The sequence below is a fragment of the Staurois parvus genome, unplaced genomic scaffold, assembly GCF_062004578.1.
Source record: "Staurois parvus isolate SC_StPar_1 unplaced genomic scaffold, SC_StPar_1.0 ptg000248l, whole genome shotgun sequence".
Lineage (NCBI taxonomy): Eukaryota > Metazoa > Chordata > Amphibia > Anura > Ranidae > Staurois > Staurois parvus.
Window position 1 is genome coordinate 514,944 of NW_028318044.1, and position 17,146 is coordinate 532,089.

General features: G+C 43.9%; 1 protein-coding gene across 2 annotated transcripts in view; it reads right to left on the reverse strand.

The window, feature by feature from the left end:
* PLCB1 (phospholipase C beta 1) overlaps positions 1 to 17,146 on the reverse strand; it is an 815,168-nt gene that overhangs the window by 513,099 nt on the left and 284,923 nt on the right. For both annotated transcript variants that reach the window (XM_089680621.1, XM_089680620.1), the window contains exon 3: positions 3,013 to 3,081. In XM_089680621.1, the coding sequence (XP_089536747.1) occupies positions 3,013 to 3,081 (69 nt within the window). The remainder of the gene's footprint in view (positions 1 to 3,012; positions 3,082 to 17,146) is intronic.

Here is a 17,146-nt window from a genome sequence, read left to right on the forward strand (position 1 = left end):
CCGCCCCTGGGCAGGTCATGTCATGGTGCAATGCTTGGTTTTGTGATCACAGCAGGAATTACAACTTCTGTTGCTTTTGGTGACCACCAATAAAGACTTGTTAGCCGCTTCCAGACCCCCCTATAGCAGAAATACTCCTACAGGGCGGCACGGGTGTGCAAAATCACGTACATATACATGATTGTGCATTTCTGGGTAGGGGGCATGAGCATTCGGGTCCCGGCCCAGATATTACTGAGCATCTCCGACAGGGAGGAGAACGGTTTGTAAACAAAGCAGTTCTCCTCCCTGTCAGCTCCTGCACACTGCTTTGGATGGCCAAAAACAGCCGCTGTAAAAACGTCAAGTGTGCATGAGGACCCATTTGACACCCCTATTGTAGCGCAAAAGCCAGCCTGATTGGATGCAGAGTGATTGGATAGATGGTGTGTCCTCCTATTACATAAATCTTAGGCCCCATGTACACGGGACACTTCTGAACGATGGAAACTGCTGGAAAACGCAGATTAAAAAATGCTTGTTTTTTTAAAATATTTTCTTCAGATTTTTTTCAAGATATAAAAAAATCATTTTAACATATATTTTTCCATATATTTGTAAATGCATCCCAAAAATGTAGGTTAGTATTTTTAAAGACATACAGTATATTTAAAATGTATTTTTAACAATATTTTTCATACATTTTGTAATAAAAATGCATTTCAACGTGCAGTATATATATATATATATATTATTTATTGAAATATATTTTGAAATATATTCAATATGGCCAAAATTGTAGCATTTCAAATATATGGCAATATATTTGGGAAGAATATTTTTAAAATATATTTCAAATATATTTTTCTTCCTTATGGGTCCGCTTCACACTGGCCTGAAGATCTCTTCTTTCCTGCTGCTGGCACTACTCTGGAGACCGCTAACCGGGATAAGAGGTGGAGTGCAGTTGGTATCACTCGGCATGGGACAGGAGCCACCAGTACAGAGGAGGCATCGACTTATGCGGAACATTGCTCCCTACTACAGCTCCAACTTTACAAGTAGTCCCTCTGCATTGCCCTCTGTTTGATGCTCTGGGATGGCAGGTCAGCAAACCCAGACCGCGATCTGCCAGCCACCTGGCCGTGATCTACTGGTAGATAGCAATCTACAGGTTGCTGAACCCCGCCTTAGATATACAATAGATCTGTCTTGTGGGTGAAGTTGCTGTTTAAGGCATCTAAACCTAAATGTAAACCGACTCATTGCCCACGCAGGTAAAAGCAACATGTTTAATGGCAGCCCCAACAGATACTCCGGGTATTTTTCCTCCAGGAAAGCACATCAATAGGTGCCATTGCCAGAAGGTTTGCTGTGTCGCCAAGCACAGTCTCAAGAGCATGGAGGACATTCCAGGAGACAGGAAGGTACTCTAGGAGAGCTGGACAGGGCCGTAGAAGGTCCTTAACCCATCAGTAGGACCGGTATCTGCTCCTTTGTGCAAGGAGGAACAGGATGAGCACTGCCAGAGACCTACAAAATGACCTCCAGCAGGCCACTGGTGTGAATGTCTCTGACCAAACAATCAGAAACAGACTTCATGAGGGTGGCCTGAGGGCCCGATGTCCTCTAGTGAGCCCTGTGCTCACTATTCGGCACTACAGAGCTCGATTGGCATTGCCATTGAACCCCAGAATTGGCAGGTCCGCCACTGGCGCCCTGTGCTTTTCACAGATGAGAGCAGCCTTAGATATAAAATAGATCTGTCTTGTGGGTGAAGTTGCTGTTTAAGGCATCTAAACCTAAATGTGTACCTACTCATTGCCCACGCAGGTAAAAGCAACATGTTTAATGGCAGCCCCAACAGATACTCCGGGTATGGAGGAAGATGTCACTCATCTACTGGTAGATAGCAATCTACAGGTTGCTGAACCCCGCCTTAGATATACAATAGATCTGTCTTGTGGGTAAAGTTGCTGTTTAAGGCATCTAAACCTAAAAGTGAACCTACTCATTGCCCATGCAGGTAAAAGCAATATGTTTAATGGCAGACCCAACAGATACTCCAGGTATGGAGGAAGATGTCACTCATTTCTCTTCTTCTCATATGACAGTGCTTATGTTTGGCCAATGGTCACCCAACCCAAAGCAAAGCTTGATCCTAGGCAAGAAAAAGCGCAAAAAACACACATTACCCACATTTTTCAGGTGTTCCCGTTGAAGACCATTGGAGCCAAAATGTGAGACTCTGACCCAGACGAAGCTCGTGTACTTTTTTTAAGCTATGAGCTTCAAGCAACACAATGCTCAGTTGTAAATGGGCACTAAAAATGTGATGGAAATACTAGCACTGAGAATTGAAGCAGTTCTGACAAAGCTTCAAATTACACTTCACACTTCTCCGATCTGAATGGGACCTTAGGCCTAGTTGTGACAGACTCAACCGTAACAGGGGCTTTTGGAAGGGATTGCAGGCTAACCTCTAGTCCCCTCCAAAAGCCCCTGTCCTGGTTGGGTCTGTCACACTAGTAAACTGCAATAAACTACTTTTTATTCTTGAGTTTAGTTATACTTGAATCACTAATACTTTCGAAGCATTCAATTCAACTCAAATGGTGCTGGATTCAGCTCTGGTATACAAGAAAGCATAGTTACCCATTGTAACATAAAGCTAAAAGTTTATAAATACAAGAGAGCTATACTATCCAAGGGTTACCACCACAGCTGATTTATTCTAGTACTGATATCATTTTCTCAAAGGTTCAAAATTAAATAAGGTTGAGATGAAAGACGAGATCCACTAGACCTATGAGTTGTCTCTTCAGACAAATGTCAATATTGTTCAACTGCTATCCTGGGAGTGGTGAGTACTGACACCTATGTACATTATACTGATCTAATGTCTCTGGAGGACCCATTTATACGATGGGACTGTAAAGAGCTCAGGTAGCTTCAGCAGCTGCTAGCAAAACCCTATAAGTACACACACCAACCCAACAATATCTACTTTTAATGGAACCATATAGATCTTACCTTTGGAATTCGCGCATGCTTTCCCCATCTGGCATCTTTGACTAGACTTAAATCCAAAAGTTCAGTCTCCTATAAGAAAAAAAAAAGCATGAACTAGATAGAAATCATAAGCATGAGTTGACATGCAAGCAGAAATTATTATTTATTTATTACAGGTATTTTTATAGTGCTGACCATTTATGCAGTTGCTTTACATATCGTACATACATTCACCAGCTACGTTATTAGGTCCACCTGTTCAATTGCTTGGTAACACAAATTGCTAAGCAGCCAATTACAAAGCAACAACTCAATGCATTTAGGCATCTAGACGTGGTGAAGACGACTTGCTGAAGTTCAAACCGAGCATCAGAACGGGGAAGAAAAAAAATTAAAGGAACAGTTTTTAATCAGAGTTTAGCATCAAGTCAATGAAACTCCTGGGATATTGATCTGGTCAGGTAAGTAGCAGAGGGGGTTGTTCATCCATTTCAACTGCTTTGGTGTTAATGAAATTAACAACAGGTGCACTAGGTGGGCAACAATGAGACGATTCCCAAAACAGGAATGGCTTTACAGGTGGAGGCCACAGACATTTCCCTACTCATCTTTTCTGACTGTTTTTCACTAGTTTTGCATTTGGCTAGGGTCAGTGTCACTACTGGTAGCATGAAGCGATATCTGGATCCTACAGAGGTTGCACAGGCAGTCCAACTCCTCCAGGAAAGCACATCAATAGGTACCATTACCAGAAGGTTTGCTGTGTCGCCAAGTACAGTCTCAAGAGCATGGAGGAGATTCCAGGAGACAGGCAGTTGCTCTAGGAGAGCTGGACAGGGCCGTAGAAGGTCCTTAACCCATCAGTAGGACCGGTATCTGCTCCTTTGTGCAAGGAGGAACAGGATGAGCACTGCCCTGCCAAAGCCCTACAAAATGACCTCCAGCAGGCCACTGGAGTGAATGTCTCTGACCAAACAATCAGAAACAGACTTCATGAGGGTGGCCTGAGGGCCCAATGTCCTCTAGTGAGCCCTGTGCTCACTATTCGGCACTGCAGAGCTCGATTGGCATTGCCATTGAACACCAGAATTGGCAGGTCCACCACTGGCGCCCTGTGCTTTTCACAGATGAGAGCAGCTTTGCCCTGAGCACATGTGACAGACGTGAAAGGGTCTAGAGAAGCCATGGAGAAAGTTATGCTGCCTATAACATCGTACAGCATGACCGTTTTGGTGGTGGGTCAGTGATGGTCTGGGGAGGCATATCCATGGATCGACGCACAGACCTCTACAGGCTAGGCAATGGCACCCTGCTTGCCATTAGGTATCAGGATGAAATCCTTGGACCCATTGTCAGACCCTACGCTGGTGCAGTGGGTCCTGGGTTCCTCCTGGTGCATGACAATGCCCGGCCTCACGTGGCGAGAGTTTGCAGGCAGTTCCTGGAGGATGAAGGAATTGATACCACTGAATGACTCCTGTGACCTAAATCCAATAGAACACCTCTGGGATATCATGTTTTGGTGCATCTGACGCTGCCAGGTTGCACCTCAGACTGTCCAGAAGCTCAGTGATGCCCTGGTCCAGATCTGGGAGAAAATCCCCCAGGACACCATCCGTTGTCTCATTAGGAGCCTCCCCCGACATTGTCAGGCATGCATACAAGCATGTGGGGGCCACACAGACTACTGAGGACCATTCTGAGTTGCTGTAATGACATTTCAGCAAAATGGACTCGCCTGCTGCATCATTTTTTCACTTTGATTTTCGGGTTATCTTGTTAAATGATTTTAAACGAAAAGTTTACTGACCATATGTTTTTCAGGGTGTCCTGCTGCTGCTGCCCGCTGACGCGTTTCGTGCGATGCACATATTCATAGGGTTCAGGGCCCGCACGAAACGCGTCAAGGGGGCAGCAGGACACCTAACCACCATTGGTGGACACCCTGAAAAACATGTGGTCAGTAAACTTTTTGTTTAAAATCTTTTATGTACCCTACACCAACCAACCCTGAATAAAGGTATCTTAAGCAGTATCACGCTATGAGGTTTCTTATTGGGCACTCTGTGTGAGTGCTATCATTCGCAGTGCCCATCTGGAGGACTCAGGACCCTGGTGGTGATACCTGGTAGCTGTTTCGGATGACCTTACTTCTGTGGAGCCGGGATGGTGATCTGGGTGCAATCTGATCTGGGATCTGATGATCGATCTATGGCCTGGTGACGCAGGATTACATATTGCGTATATTAAACGCACATCTGGTGAGTGCGTTTTTCACCTATTTGTGTGGCTCACACTTATCATCACACCTTGGATCAGGACGTCCACTCACCTGGAATTAGGATCTCTCCATGATCCGCACTATTACATTGAACTTTTGTATTTATGGATCACCATCAGAGTGATATCACGCATGTGCATATATTGTGTGTATAAACTGTGCTCTATTATTTAGCGCTGCACCATTCTATTTGATATATACGTTTGATTGGAGGTTTTTGTTTGGTTACCTTTTTGGTGTATCAGCTGCTCAGTAGCGTTGTTGTGTATACATATTTACACACCTTTTCATCTAAGTCGCGCTCACTATAACATCTTTTACTACTTCCTTCTACTCGCCATGGTGGGTGTACAGACCTGGGACTTCAAGCACTGTGTGCTTGATGCGTGCGTGATTACTTCATCATCAGAGTTCCTGATGGACATAAAAAAAGCCATAAGAAGATTTAATTCTCCAGCAGTTACCAAAAAAACGAAATATCATAGGATCCTGACAGATCCTGGACTTCTTTGCAGGCTTCATTATATTAAAGTTAAAAGAGCATGGTCCTAGACCCACCATAGCCTATAAGTGGAGAGTGAAAGAGAAGCAGCAGACTAATGAGGTCATCATTATGCTCTCACTTCCTGTAAGGATATTCCCTGATCTCTAATTGGCTCTTGCCTCTTCCTTTCCCAGAGTACAGGTAACTGACATCAAACCAGATTCACTTACATCTGCTAAGTCTTACATTTAATGATGTTCTTATGAAAGCATAATTGGATTATTGTGTTTTTGGCTTCAAGAAGTGGACATCTAATAAATTCGTTTTACAAATAATTCTTGCTCAGGTTCTGTTTGAAACAGCTGTACAAGGTAAACCTTCGTTATTTGGAAATGAGTTTGCAATGTGGTCAGCAACTCATTGTCCAATTTCTAATCAAAGGTAATGTATATGGAAAGACTTTCTGCGGGAGTGATTGATTCCATTCTAAATGGAAAACCCTTCACTTGGCTAGACTGTGGTCCTTGTAAATGGGATTGGCAAAGAACCAGTTTCACTTGAACAAAATATACTGTGGTAGCGTTCCAAGTCACCTTATTGCTTGCTCATCAGTCATGTATTGTAATAGAATATAAAGCTTTAGCTATAGAAAGAAGAAATATTTGTTCATTTACAAATGTGAGATTAAAATGGATCTGCAGATCTAAACAGAGCAGATACGTCAGTAATGCCAAACAGTTAGAATTTAGGAGACCTAGTTGTATCTGCAACTGTTACCCTACTTTGCTGATAGAGAAAGCTAAGAAAGAAAATTAAAAGAAAAATAGTGAAGGGTAATAAGCCTTGGTTTCCAATTGATGGCAGTCTGGCTAAAACTCTTGGACCCTAGCAGAAAGTAATGTGTTTTCTTGGCCTAGATATACACTGGTTTACCAGGAACAGTTTGAGAAGTGTGAATGGACTTTTCCCAAGGCTTTACAACCTAGGAAAAGCCTGGGACCACCTCTACCACATTCTGCATTACCTGTAGAACTCCAGAACTGGTGAGTGCACCATGCCATTGTGCCTACACTACCAGAACTAGAACTTGGGCCAGTGAAGGAACACACAATTGCTTCTGCCACTTGACTTTTTCTTACTAACACTTTCATCTGAGGGCTATACCAATAGCTTTACAAAAATGGGCATACATTTTTATAAATGATTCCCAAGTACCACCCTACCCGTACCCTTCGCTCCTCACAGGACCTCCTTCTATCTTGCTCCCTGGTCTCCTCCTCCCACGCACGATTGCAAGACTTCTCCAGGTCCTCCCCCATCCTCTGGAACTCACTTCCCCAATCCATCAGACTGTCACCTTCCCTCCTCACCTTCAGGCGCTTCCTGAAAATAGGCTGTTCAAATTGCACTTTTAGTAACTCTTCCTCTACAGTGACCAGGGGAGGACTGACCATTTGGAAACTCGGGCACTGCCTGAGGGCCTGAGGTCAGTAGGGGGCCCCATGAGGTGCCCCTGGTACCTTTTTCATAGGCTTTTTTGAGTTTGGGCAAGGACACAGACGCCCCATGATCCCATATTGCCCAGGGGCCCCATGAGTTGTCAGTCCGCCCCTGACAGTAACTCTTCTTCTCTTTCTTCATTGCGAGTACATAATGGATTCCAAGCAGAAGCAACATGCAGTCATTAACATCATTGACAAAGAGTCACCAATGACATTAAATTGTTCTTGTCAATGGTGTCATCTCTGTAAACATTCTGTAGACAGCCTGCACCCGTCCTTCATCAAGCAAACATTGCTTCTCCTTGGAATCCATTATTTACCTTCAATGAAAAGAAAGAAGAAGAAGAAGAGTTTCTATAGAGAAAGAGTTACTCTACCAACATGTGAAATTGTAACAACCTATGTAGGTTAACCCCTTGACGTCGACGTAACACAAATATGCTGCCTCACAGAACTGGGATTTTTACCGTGGGTCCGCATACTTGCATACCTGCCTTTGTGCTCAGAGCGCGCCAAACAGCATGCTCCCAGCACAAAGACTGCGGTGTCACTGAGAGTCCCCGGGTCCTGTTCTAACAATCGGGACCCGGGACTCCCAATTCTGGGTCACATGATTGCTGATTGGCTATCGTAGTGATCAGTCACTGTAAAGCCTGGCCCCCTTGTTTTTTTTTCTCTCTATGAATGGAGGAGAGAGATGCATTGTATCTCTCTAACGCCTGGCATAGAGGGGAAAAAATGTTTGTAAGAAAAAAAAAAAAGTGGCTAAATGGTTAGCACTTCCACCTGGAAGTACTAGGGTCACTGGTTCGAATCCCAGCCACGGCACCACCTGCCTGGAGTTTGTATGTTCTCCCTGTGCTTGCGTGGGTTTCCTTCGGGTACTCCGGTTTCCTCCCACCCTCCAAAGACATGCTGGTAGGTTAATTGGATCCTGTCTAAAATTGGCCCTAGTATGTGTATGAATGTGAGTTAGGGACCTTAGATTGTACACCCCTTGAGGGTTAGGGACTGATGTGAATGTACAATATATATAGTAAGGTCCATAAATATTGGGACATGGACACAATTCTAACATTTTTGGCTCTATACACCACCACAATGGATTTGAAATGAAACAAACAAGATGTGCTTTAACTGCAGACTGTCAGCTTTAATTTGAGGGTATTTACATCCAAATCAGGTGAACGGTGTAGGAATTACAACAGTTTGCATATGTGCCTCCCACTTGTTAAGGGACCAAAAGTAATGGGACAATTGGCTTCTCAGCTGTTCCATGGCCAGGTGTGTATTATTCCCTCATTATCCCAATTACATTGAGCAGATAAAAGTTCCAGAGTTCATTTCAAGTGTGCTATTTGCATTTGGAATCTGTTGCTGTCAACTCTCAAGATGAGATCCAAAGAGCTGTCACTATCAGTGAAGCAAACCATCATTAGGCTGAAAAAAACAAAACAAACCCCTCAGAGAGATAGCAAAAACATTAGGCGTGGCCAAAACAACTGTTTGGAACATTCTTAAAAAGAAGGAATGCACCGGTGAGCTCAGCAACACCAAAAGACCCTCAAATGAAAGCTGACAGTCTGCAGTTAAAGCACATCTTGTTCATTTCATTTCAAATCCACTGTGGTGGTGTATAGAGCCAAAAATGTTAGAATTGTGTCCATGTCCCAATATTTATGGACCTGACTGTATGTAAAGCGCTGCGTAAATTGACAGCGCTATATAAGCACCTGAAATAAATAATAAATAAACAATAAATATTAAAAAATAAAATAAAAAATAAAGAAAAAATACCTTGATCAAGGTTTGATCTAGTTTAGTGCTAGGGCAAGTGTTTGGGTCAAGGTCAGGGGCAAAGGTCAAGGTCAAAGGTTAGGATTAAAAAAAAATTGGTGTCAGTGTGTTTTAGGTAAAAAAAAACCAAAAAACAAAATGTGCACTATTATTTCTGGGCTGTACTCCAGGTACAAACAACAAATAACATACACATATATGGTATCGCTGCGATCGTCAAGAGCTGGAAAATGTATTTTGGGTTGTTCTTTGATGGTAAGTTATAGTAGTAACAAGAAACACACAGCTAAATAAAAAAAATGATTTCTTTTTACTATTTTGGGTCAGTTTTTCTTTGATAATAAAAAAAAAAAATCAGGAGCTATCCATTACCACCAAATGAAAGCATAATCTGTCCTGAAAAAAATCAAGGTACAAAGTAGTTGTGGTGATATGTACGGTTTTACTATCACACTATCACAAATGTTTTTTTTTTACTAATTTGGGCCAGTTTTCCTCTGATAATGAAAACAATCAGGAGATATCCATTACTATTTACCACCAAATGAAAGCCCAATTTGTCCTGAAAAAAACGTGGTATAATCCACCTGGATGTAAGTTGTGATGATAGGTACGGGTTTACTAACACATGTCAAAGTTGCATAATTGTGCTTAGGCATTTAGATTTGTTTTACCCAGGGGCGAACTCGGGTACTGCCCGAGGGCCTGGGGTCAGTAGGGGGCCCCATGAGAGGTCCCTGGTACCTTTCATAGGCTTTTTTTGGGTGTGATTTGAGTGTGGGTGAGGACACAGGGGCCCCATGATCCCCTATTGCCCGGGGGCCCCATGACCTGTCAGCCCGCCCCTGATTTTACCCTTAGGCATGAAGGGGTTAATAAAAAAAAAAGTCCTAGTGCAGCCCTTGTATTAATCTGAATTGTACATTTTCATTTCTCTTTACATGTATTTTGTTCTGATCTCTTATAAGGTTTACAATACATCGTGTTGATTTAGGAATTGTTTAGGAAGGTTAAAGTTTTTTTCCTATGGGAGCACGAGTATGGGATCGATCATTTGTAAAGGGGCTGTAATGGCTTAGGTCTCTCAGGGGCTAATGTAACAGAGAAAGATTAAAGCGAAATGGAGCTCTAGGCAAGGTAAGAAGCCCCCCCATCCCTTTAGTTGGCATCGATAAGGACTGCAATAGGCCACTTTGCATTGCTTGTACTGACATGGTCCTATGAATGAATCCTCCCTTGTGAATTGACAGGAAGCCGCACAACTTTGATAAATTCTACTATTCCCCCAGTTTACTGCAGGTATCTGTGTGTGTGTGTGATATCACTGGATCAGTAGAGGTGAGGCTAGGTTCTGGTGGATATACAGTGAAGTGTGCCTTTCTTCAAGGAAGCTTGTCCATAATGACCTTGTTTTGGTCCTAGGCTGCTATTAGGGGCGGACTGACAAATCATGGGGCCCCTAGGCAATAGAGGATCATGGGGCCCCTGTGTCCTCACCAGGGGCGGACTGACAACTCATGGGGCCCCCAGGCAATAGGGGATCATGGGGCCCCTGTGTCCTTGCCCAAACTCAAAAAAGCCTATGAAAAAGGTACCAGGGGCATCTCATGGGGCCCCCTACTGACCCCGGGCCCTCGGGCAGTGCCCGAGTGTCCAAATGGTCAGTCCGCCCCTGGTCCTCACCCACACTCAAACAACACCCAAAAAAAAGCCTATGAAAGGTACTAGAGAAAACGGTTTGGATAAAAGCGCACAGATGTGTCCCAAAGGAAATAAGTGAATGGGATATGTCAACTGTGATTGGTGGGGAAAAAACTCACTGCTGCCATGGTAAAAACACATCGGTTTGTGGAAAGTATGAACAGGAGCCAGGCGCGGTGTAGTTTTGTGATAAAAGTAATACACCTGATATGGGGGTGTGCCTTTAATAATTCATAAGGTAAAAAATAAATAACCAGCCTGTGGCTTTAAGAAGTCAGGTTCCAGGATGGACGGCCCGTCCGCTCAGAGGGAGCAGTGGAGTAGAATACCTGTCAGTGCAGGGACCACGTGTATCCGACGTCCCAGCGTCCTGGATGACGTCACCACAATGTGGAGAGACGGAGGGGGGGAACTCTTGCTTGAGCCACAGCTTTAGAAGGAAGCACATGCGCTTTATCAAGTCTGTGAGAAGTCCAGCAATCGGCCATTTTATAGGAGACCTGCACGACAGAAGGGGCCGGCTTAACAACCAAGGGGATAATCAAAGGGATAATCAAGAGCGGACGGCTCGTCTCACAACAGGATCGGATTGAAATTGAAATATAAAAAACATTATAAGGACAGGAACAAAGTGTGATTAAAACCTAAAGGCCTAAGGCCGATTGCTGGACCTTTCACAGACTTGATAAAGCGCATGTGCGCGAAACATGTTGTCCCGGCAACCGGCCTCTTTCTTCTAAAGCTGCGGCTCCAGCAAGAGTTCCCCCCCTCCGTCTCTCCACATCGTGGTGACGTCATCCAGGACGCTGGGACGTCGGATACACGTGGTCCCTGCACTGACAGGTATTCTACTCCACTGCTTCCCTCTGAGCGGACGGGCCGTCCATCTTGGAACCTGGCTTCTTAAAGCCACAGGCTGGTTATTTATTTTTTACCATATGAATTATTAAAGGCACACCTCCATATAAGGTGCATTACTTTTATCACAAAACTACACAGCGCCTGGCTCCTGTTCATACTGAAAGGTACTAGGGACATCTCGTGGGGCCCCCTAATGACCCTGCGCCCTCGGTCAGTGCCCGAGTACACAAATGGTCAGTCCGCCCCTGGCTGCTACATCTATGATTGTGACAAAAGTAGCACTCAGCAAATGAAAATCTCTGTGGTAGGTAATAAGAAGCACCTAGTATACAAGTTCATATCACTCAGAGTTTTATTTAATTGCTGATTGGTTAGGTGCATCAAATACAGACAACATGTTTCGGGGGAAAGGCTCCCCTTCCTCAGGGCTTGAGCAGTGGATGTTATTAGAATGATGATGAGATGCAATAAGAGCCTTTGTTATAGTTTGGTAAAGCCTGTCAAATTTTAAGGGAACTATGAACTGCAGGAAGTTCTTACTGCTTTTAATATTTGACATGATTTGATGTTATCTAACCGTTCAGCAGATGATTCCGGGTATTAATCTACTCATGGATAGAATGTTATATGTACTGAGCAGGGGCGGACTGACCATTCGAGCACTCGGGCACTGCCCGAGGGCACGGGGTCAGTAAGGGGCCCCATGAGATGCCCCTGGTACCTTTCATTGGCTTTTTCATAGGCTTCTTGGGTGTGGGCGAGGACATGGGGGCCCCACGATCCCCAATTGCCCGGGGGCCCCATGAGTTGTCAGTCTGCCCCTGGTACTGAGGAAAAGTTATTGGCCATACTATAATTTGTGAAGGCTTTGGTCGAAGCCTGAGCTCCCCGCCTACACAACCCCCTCCCCCGTGTGCATGGAGCCTAATTGAACGAACTGAAGTTAAAAGCTGATTAACCACTTCCTGTTCGGTCCATGTACATAAACAGCCGGACGGGAGCAGTGCAGGAGCGGGTGGCCGTTTATAAACGTCTTCTCGCTTCCCTGCCTGTGCGCACTCCCCGGGAGCGCGGCACCGCGATCACCGATTGCTGTACGGGACCTCTGTGTGAGGTCCCGATCATGTGATCACTGATCGGCCAATCAGTGATCACGAACAGTAGTAAGAAAGATGTCACTTCCTGACATCATTGCTTACTACTAGTGAAATCTGTGAATGATCACAGAGGTCACATGGTACAGGGCTACTCACAACAGCCTTGTACCATGTGACAAGCTGTGACCAATCACAGCTCACACAGTAGTTCTCAATGGCTGCAAGAATGCAGCCAGAGAGAAGGAGAAATGATAGCTTTTACAGCCTTTATGGGTGTAAAAGCAATCAGTGTAAAAAAAAAAGTCTTCATCACCCCCCACAGGTAGTACAGTGTCACTATGGTGACACTATACTGCTAGAGTGACAGTATGTAAAAAAAAAAAAAACCATAAATAATAATATTAAAAGAAAAATGTAAAAAAAAAATGTTTAAAAATTATAATTTTTGGTTATAAAGTAATTTGTATATTTATTTATTTATTTTTTACTAAAAAGATAGATGAATACATTTTGGCCAAGATTTATGAAGAAAGATTATTTATTTGCAAAATGTTATAAGAAAAACACTTTTTTTTCAAAATGTTTGGACTTTTTCATGTATATAGCAAAAAAATTAAAATCCCAGTGGTGGGTAAATACCACCAAAATAAAGTTTTATCTGTCTAAAAAAAAATGCTAAAATATTAATCTGGGTAGTGTTGCATGACCGCGCAATTGTCATTCAAAGTGTGATAGCGCTGAAGGCTAAAAATTGTCCTGGGCAGGAAGGGGGTGAAAGTGTCCGGACTGGAAGTGGTTAAAGCTGAGTTCTACTTGCCCTGTCAAAAAATAAAGGTCAGCAGCTACAAAAACTGTAGCCAGGGCGGACTGACCATTTGAGCACTGCCTGAGGGCCCGGGGTCAGTAGGGGGCCCCATGAGATGCCCCTGGTACCTTTTATTGGCTTTTTCATAGGCTTTTTTGAGTGTGGGCAAGGACACAGGGGCCCCATGATCCCCTATTGCCCGGGGGCCCCATGAGATGTCAGTCCGCCCCTGACTGTAGCTGCTGACTTTTAAAAAACAGCCACTTACTTGTCCCTTGGTCCCGTGGTGTGTCCCCCGCAGGTCGTTTCACATTCGTATTCCAGGAGGCCGGCATCTTCAGTGTGGGCACCCGTCTGTGACAGCTTGCGGCTTCACAGCCGGGTACCCAGTGCGCATGCGCGAGAAGCGCTGCACTTCCTGAATGGTTCTGTAGTCTTCTGGGACCTGTCACATTTCCCAAAATACTACAGGGAGGGGGAACACCTTCTGCTTTCAATCGCCTAGGCCAGGGGTAGGCAACCTGAGGCTCTCTAGCTGTTGTGGAACTACATTTCCCATGAGGCATTGCAAAGATTACAAAACTAACAGTTACAGCTATGACTTGCAGAGGCATGATGGAACTTGTAGTCCTGCGGCTCTCAGGTTGCCTACCCCTGACCTAGGTGATTGGACCGTAAGTGGGAGCGGGTACCTGTCAATTTCGGGTACCCACTCCACAAAGGTGCCAATCCTTAATGGGGAGCGGGAGAGCAGTCCTTAAAGCGGAACTTCCCCTTCTGGATGGAGCTTTAACTACCATGCACCATATTCTGAGTGCACCAGATTTAGTAAATCTCCTCCAATATGCAGACCTTTGGTGAGGTCAGGGTTCACCCTTGGGGCAAGCACTGGCTTTACATGTTCCAGGTAGGGGCGGACTGACCATTTGGGAACTCGGGCACTGCCCGAGGGCCCAGGGTCAGTAGGGGGCCCCATGAGATGCCCCTGGTACCTTTCATAGGCTTTTTTGGGTGTGGTTTGAGTGTGGGCGAGGACACAGGGGCCCCATGATCCCCTATTGCCCTGGGGCCCCATGAGTTGTCAGTTCGCCCCTGGTTCCAGGTCTACTTCTCAGAAAATGTTAAATCCATTGGATCTGCACAACAGCCAAAGAGACGGCATTCCCTGAAGGAGAGGTCGGCAACGGCAAGATCCTTCCTATCTCAGAACATGATTCCTTCAAGCCTCGATCAGCAATTAATACCTCAAAGGGTAACACAGAAACGGTTAAACTTGGGAAAAAAAAGTTAATTTATTAAGATAATATTTGCTCAGATGCCTCAAAATATTTCTCCTTCTCAGTTCTCCTTCAAGAATCTCGATCTGGAAGCAATTATTATTTTTTTTTTATTAAAACGAACTGACAGTATTACTTTTAATCACCAAACAGATCTCAGCATGAAAGAGCACATTAAATTCTAATTTATAAAATCATACGCTATGCTAAACATTCACTGTCACAAAAGGGCACAGAACTATTTCCAGCCGGAGAATAACAAACTACAAATGCAATGGCAATAATAAATGATCATTGTTCTTGGCGTATTGATGCATCTACCGCGCTAATTAACCAACCGACGCTTCATTCCAAATTCTCTTTTTTTTTAACTTGTATTTCAAGTCTTTCGAAAGACCCCATCATATACACATTATGAATTGCTGCAGAACTACAGTGCCAGCCGCATATATTTAATACAGGTATGCAAATAGCATTGAATATGGACATATTGTATACAGGATTTATACTATAAATTATATTATATTATAATATAATTATTTTATAATAATATTATTATTAATAATAATAATAATAATATTGTATGTTCATGTCAGGCCCATTAGGGAGCTCACAATCTAAGGTCCATCTCCTACTTGCACACATACACATACTAGGGCCAATTCAGACAGAAACCAATTAGCCTACCAGCATGGCTTTGAAGTGTAGGAGGAAACCCACGCAGGCACAGGGAGAACATGCAACTTCATGCAGTGTCCTGACCAGGGGCGGACTGACAACTCATGGGGCCCCCAGGCAATAGGGGATCATGGGGCCCCTGTGTCCAGGGGCGGACTGACCATTTGGAAACCATGTCCTTCAGCTTCAACTCTTCAATGTCCGACCGAGCACTGGTTAATCTTGTAGGACGACTTTTAATTTTCTTCTGACTGTCTTATAAGGCTGCATGACCCCTGACCCTTTGTCTGGACAGTGTTGAATAGCCCTGTGCTGATCACATACACCCTTCCACAAACAGAGCATGTGCAGACTTGCCACTGGTGCTCTGTACTATGGCAGATGGATTGGGGACAGCAAAAGAAGGGGAGGATTGGAGAAGACAGGGTCAAACAGCCTTTTTACTCAATAAGTGAGTATAACAAGCATGCTTTACTGCATATAGACTGATTTTACTGTTGTGGGTTTAGTTACACTTTAATGTTTGATTCAATCAATTGAATAAAAATGTGATATTTTTAATATGTAATGTACTTAGTGCTGTACCATTAAAGTCCCATTAAGAATGCTATTATACATTTCAGGGCGAATGCCTCCCCCTTTCTTGGGGTTGGTACTGTGTACAGCGGTGTATTTAGGTTTCGTGCTGCCCTAGGCATCACAAAAATCGGCTACCCCCCCACGGAGAGACCAGGGGTGCACTGACCATTTGGAAACTCGGGCACTGCCGAGGGCCCGGGGTCAGTAGGGGGCCCCATGAGATGCCCTTGGTACCTTTTTCATAGGCTTTTTTGAGTTTGGGTAAGGACACAGGGGCCCCATGATCCCCATGAGTTGTCAGTCTGCCCCTGCCTGTGTCCTAACCCACACTCTAACCACACAAAAAAAAAAGCCTATGAAAGGTACCAGGGGCATCTCATGGGGCCCCCTACTGACCCTGGGCCCTCGGGCAGTGCCCGAGCATCCGAATGGTCAGCCCGCCCCTGGTCCTGACTAGGATTTGAACCAAGGACCTTTGCTGAATTGTTGTCATTCAGGTCTATAGTCAATAGCAATCATTTTCTTGTAAAGGCATTAAATACCATCATCTAAAGAGTTCTAAAGGACTCAATAATATATAACATCTGATGTAAATTTAAAAAAAAAAAACGTGATTCTTGTGAGCTACTATTGTGTATTTTATAAAGACTTGATGTTATAAAGACTTGACTTTATAAAGCAGGTAAATAAAATTAAAAATAAAATATAAAAAACCAATATAGAATTAAAAATATATAAAGGAGTGAAATATGTGCAAAATAATAATATTGTACGTTCACGTCAGGCCCATTAAGGAGCTCACAATCTAAGGTCCATCTCCTACATTCACACATACACATACTAGGGCCAATTCAGACAGAAGCCAATTAGCCTACCAGCATGTCTTTGGAGTGTAGGAGGAAACCCACTCAGGCACATGGAGAACATGCAACTTCATGCAGTGTCCTGACTAGGATTCGAACCAAGGATCTTTGCTGAATTGCTGTCATTCAGGTCTATAGTCAATAGCAATCATTTTCTTGTAAAGGCATTCAATACCGTCATCTAAAGAGTTCTAAAGGACTCAATAATATATAACATCTGATGTAAATTC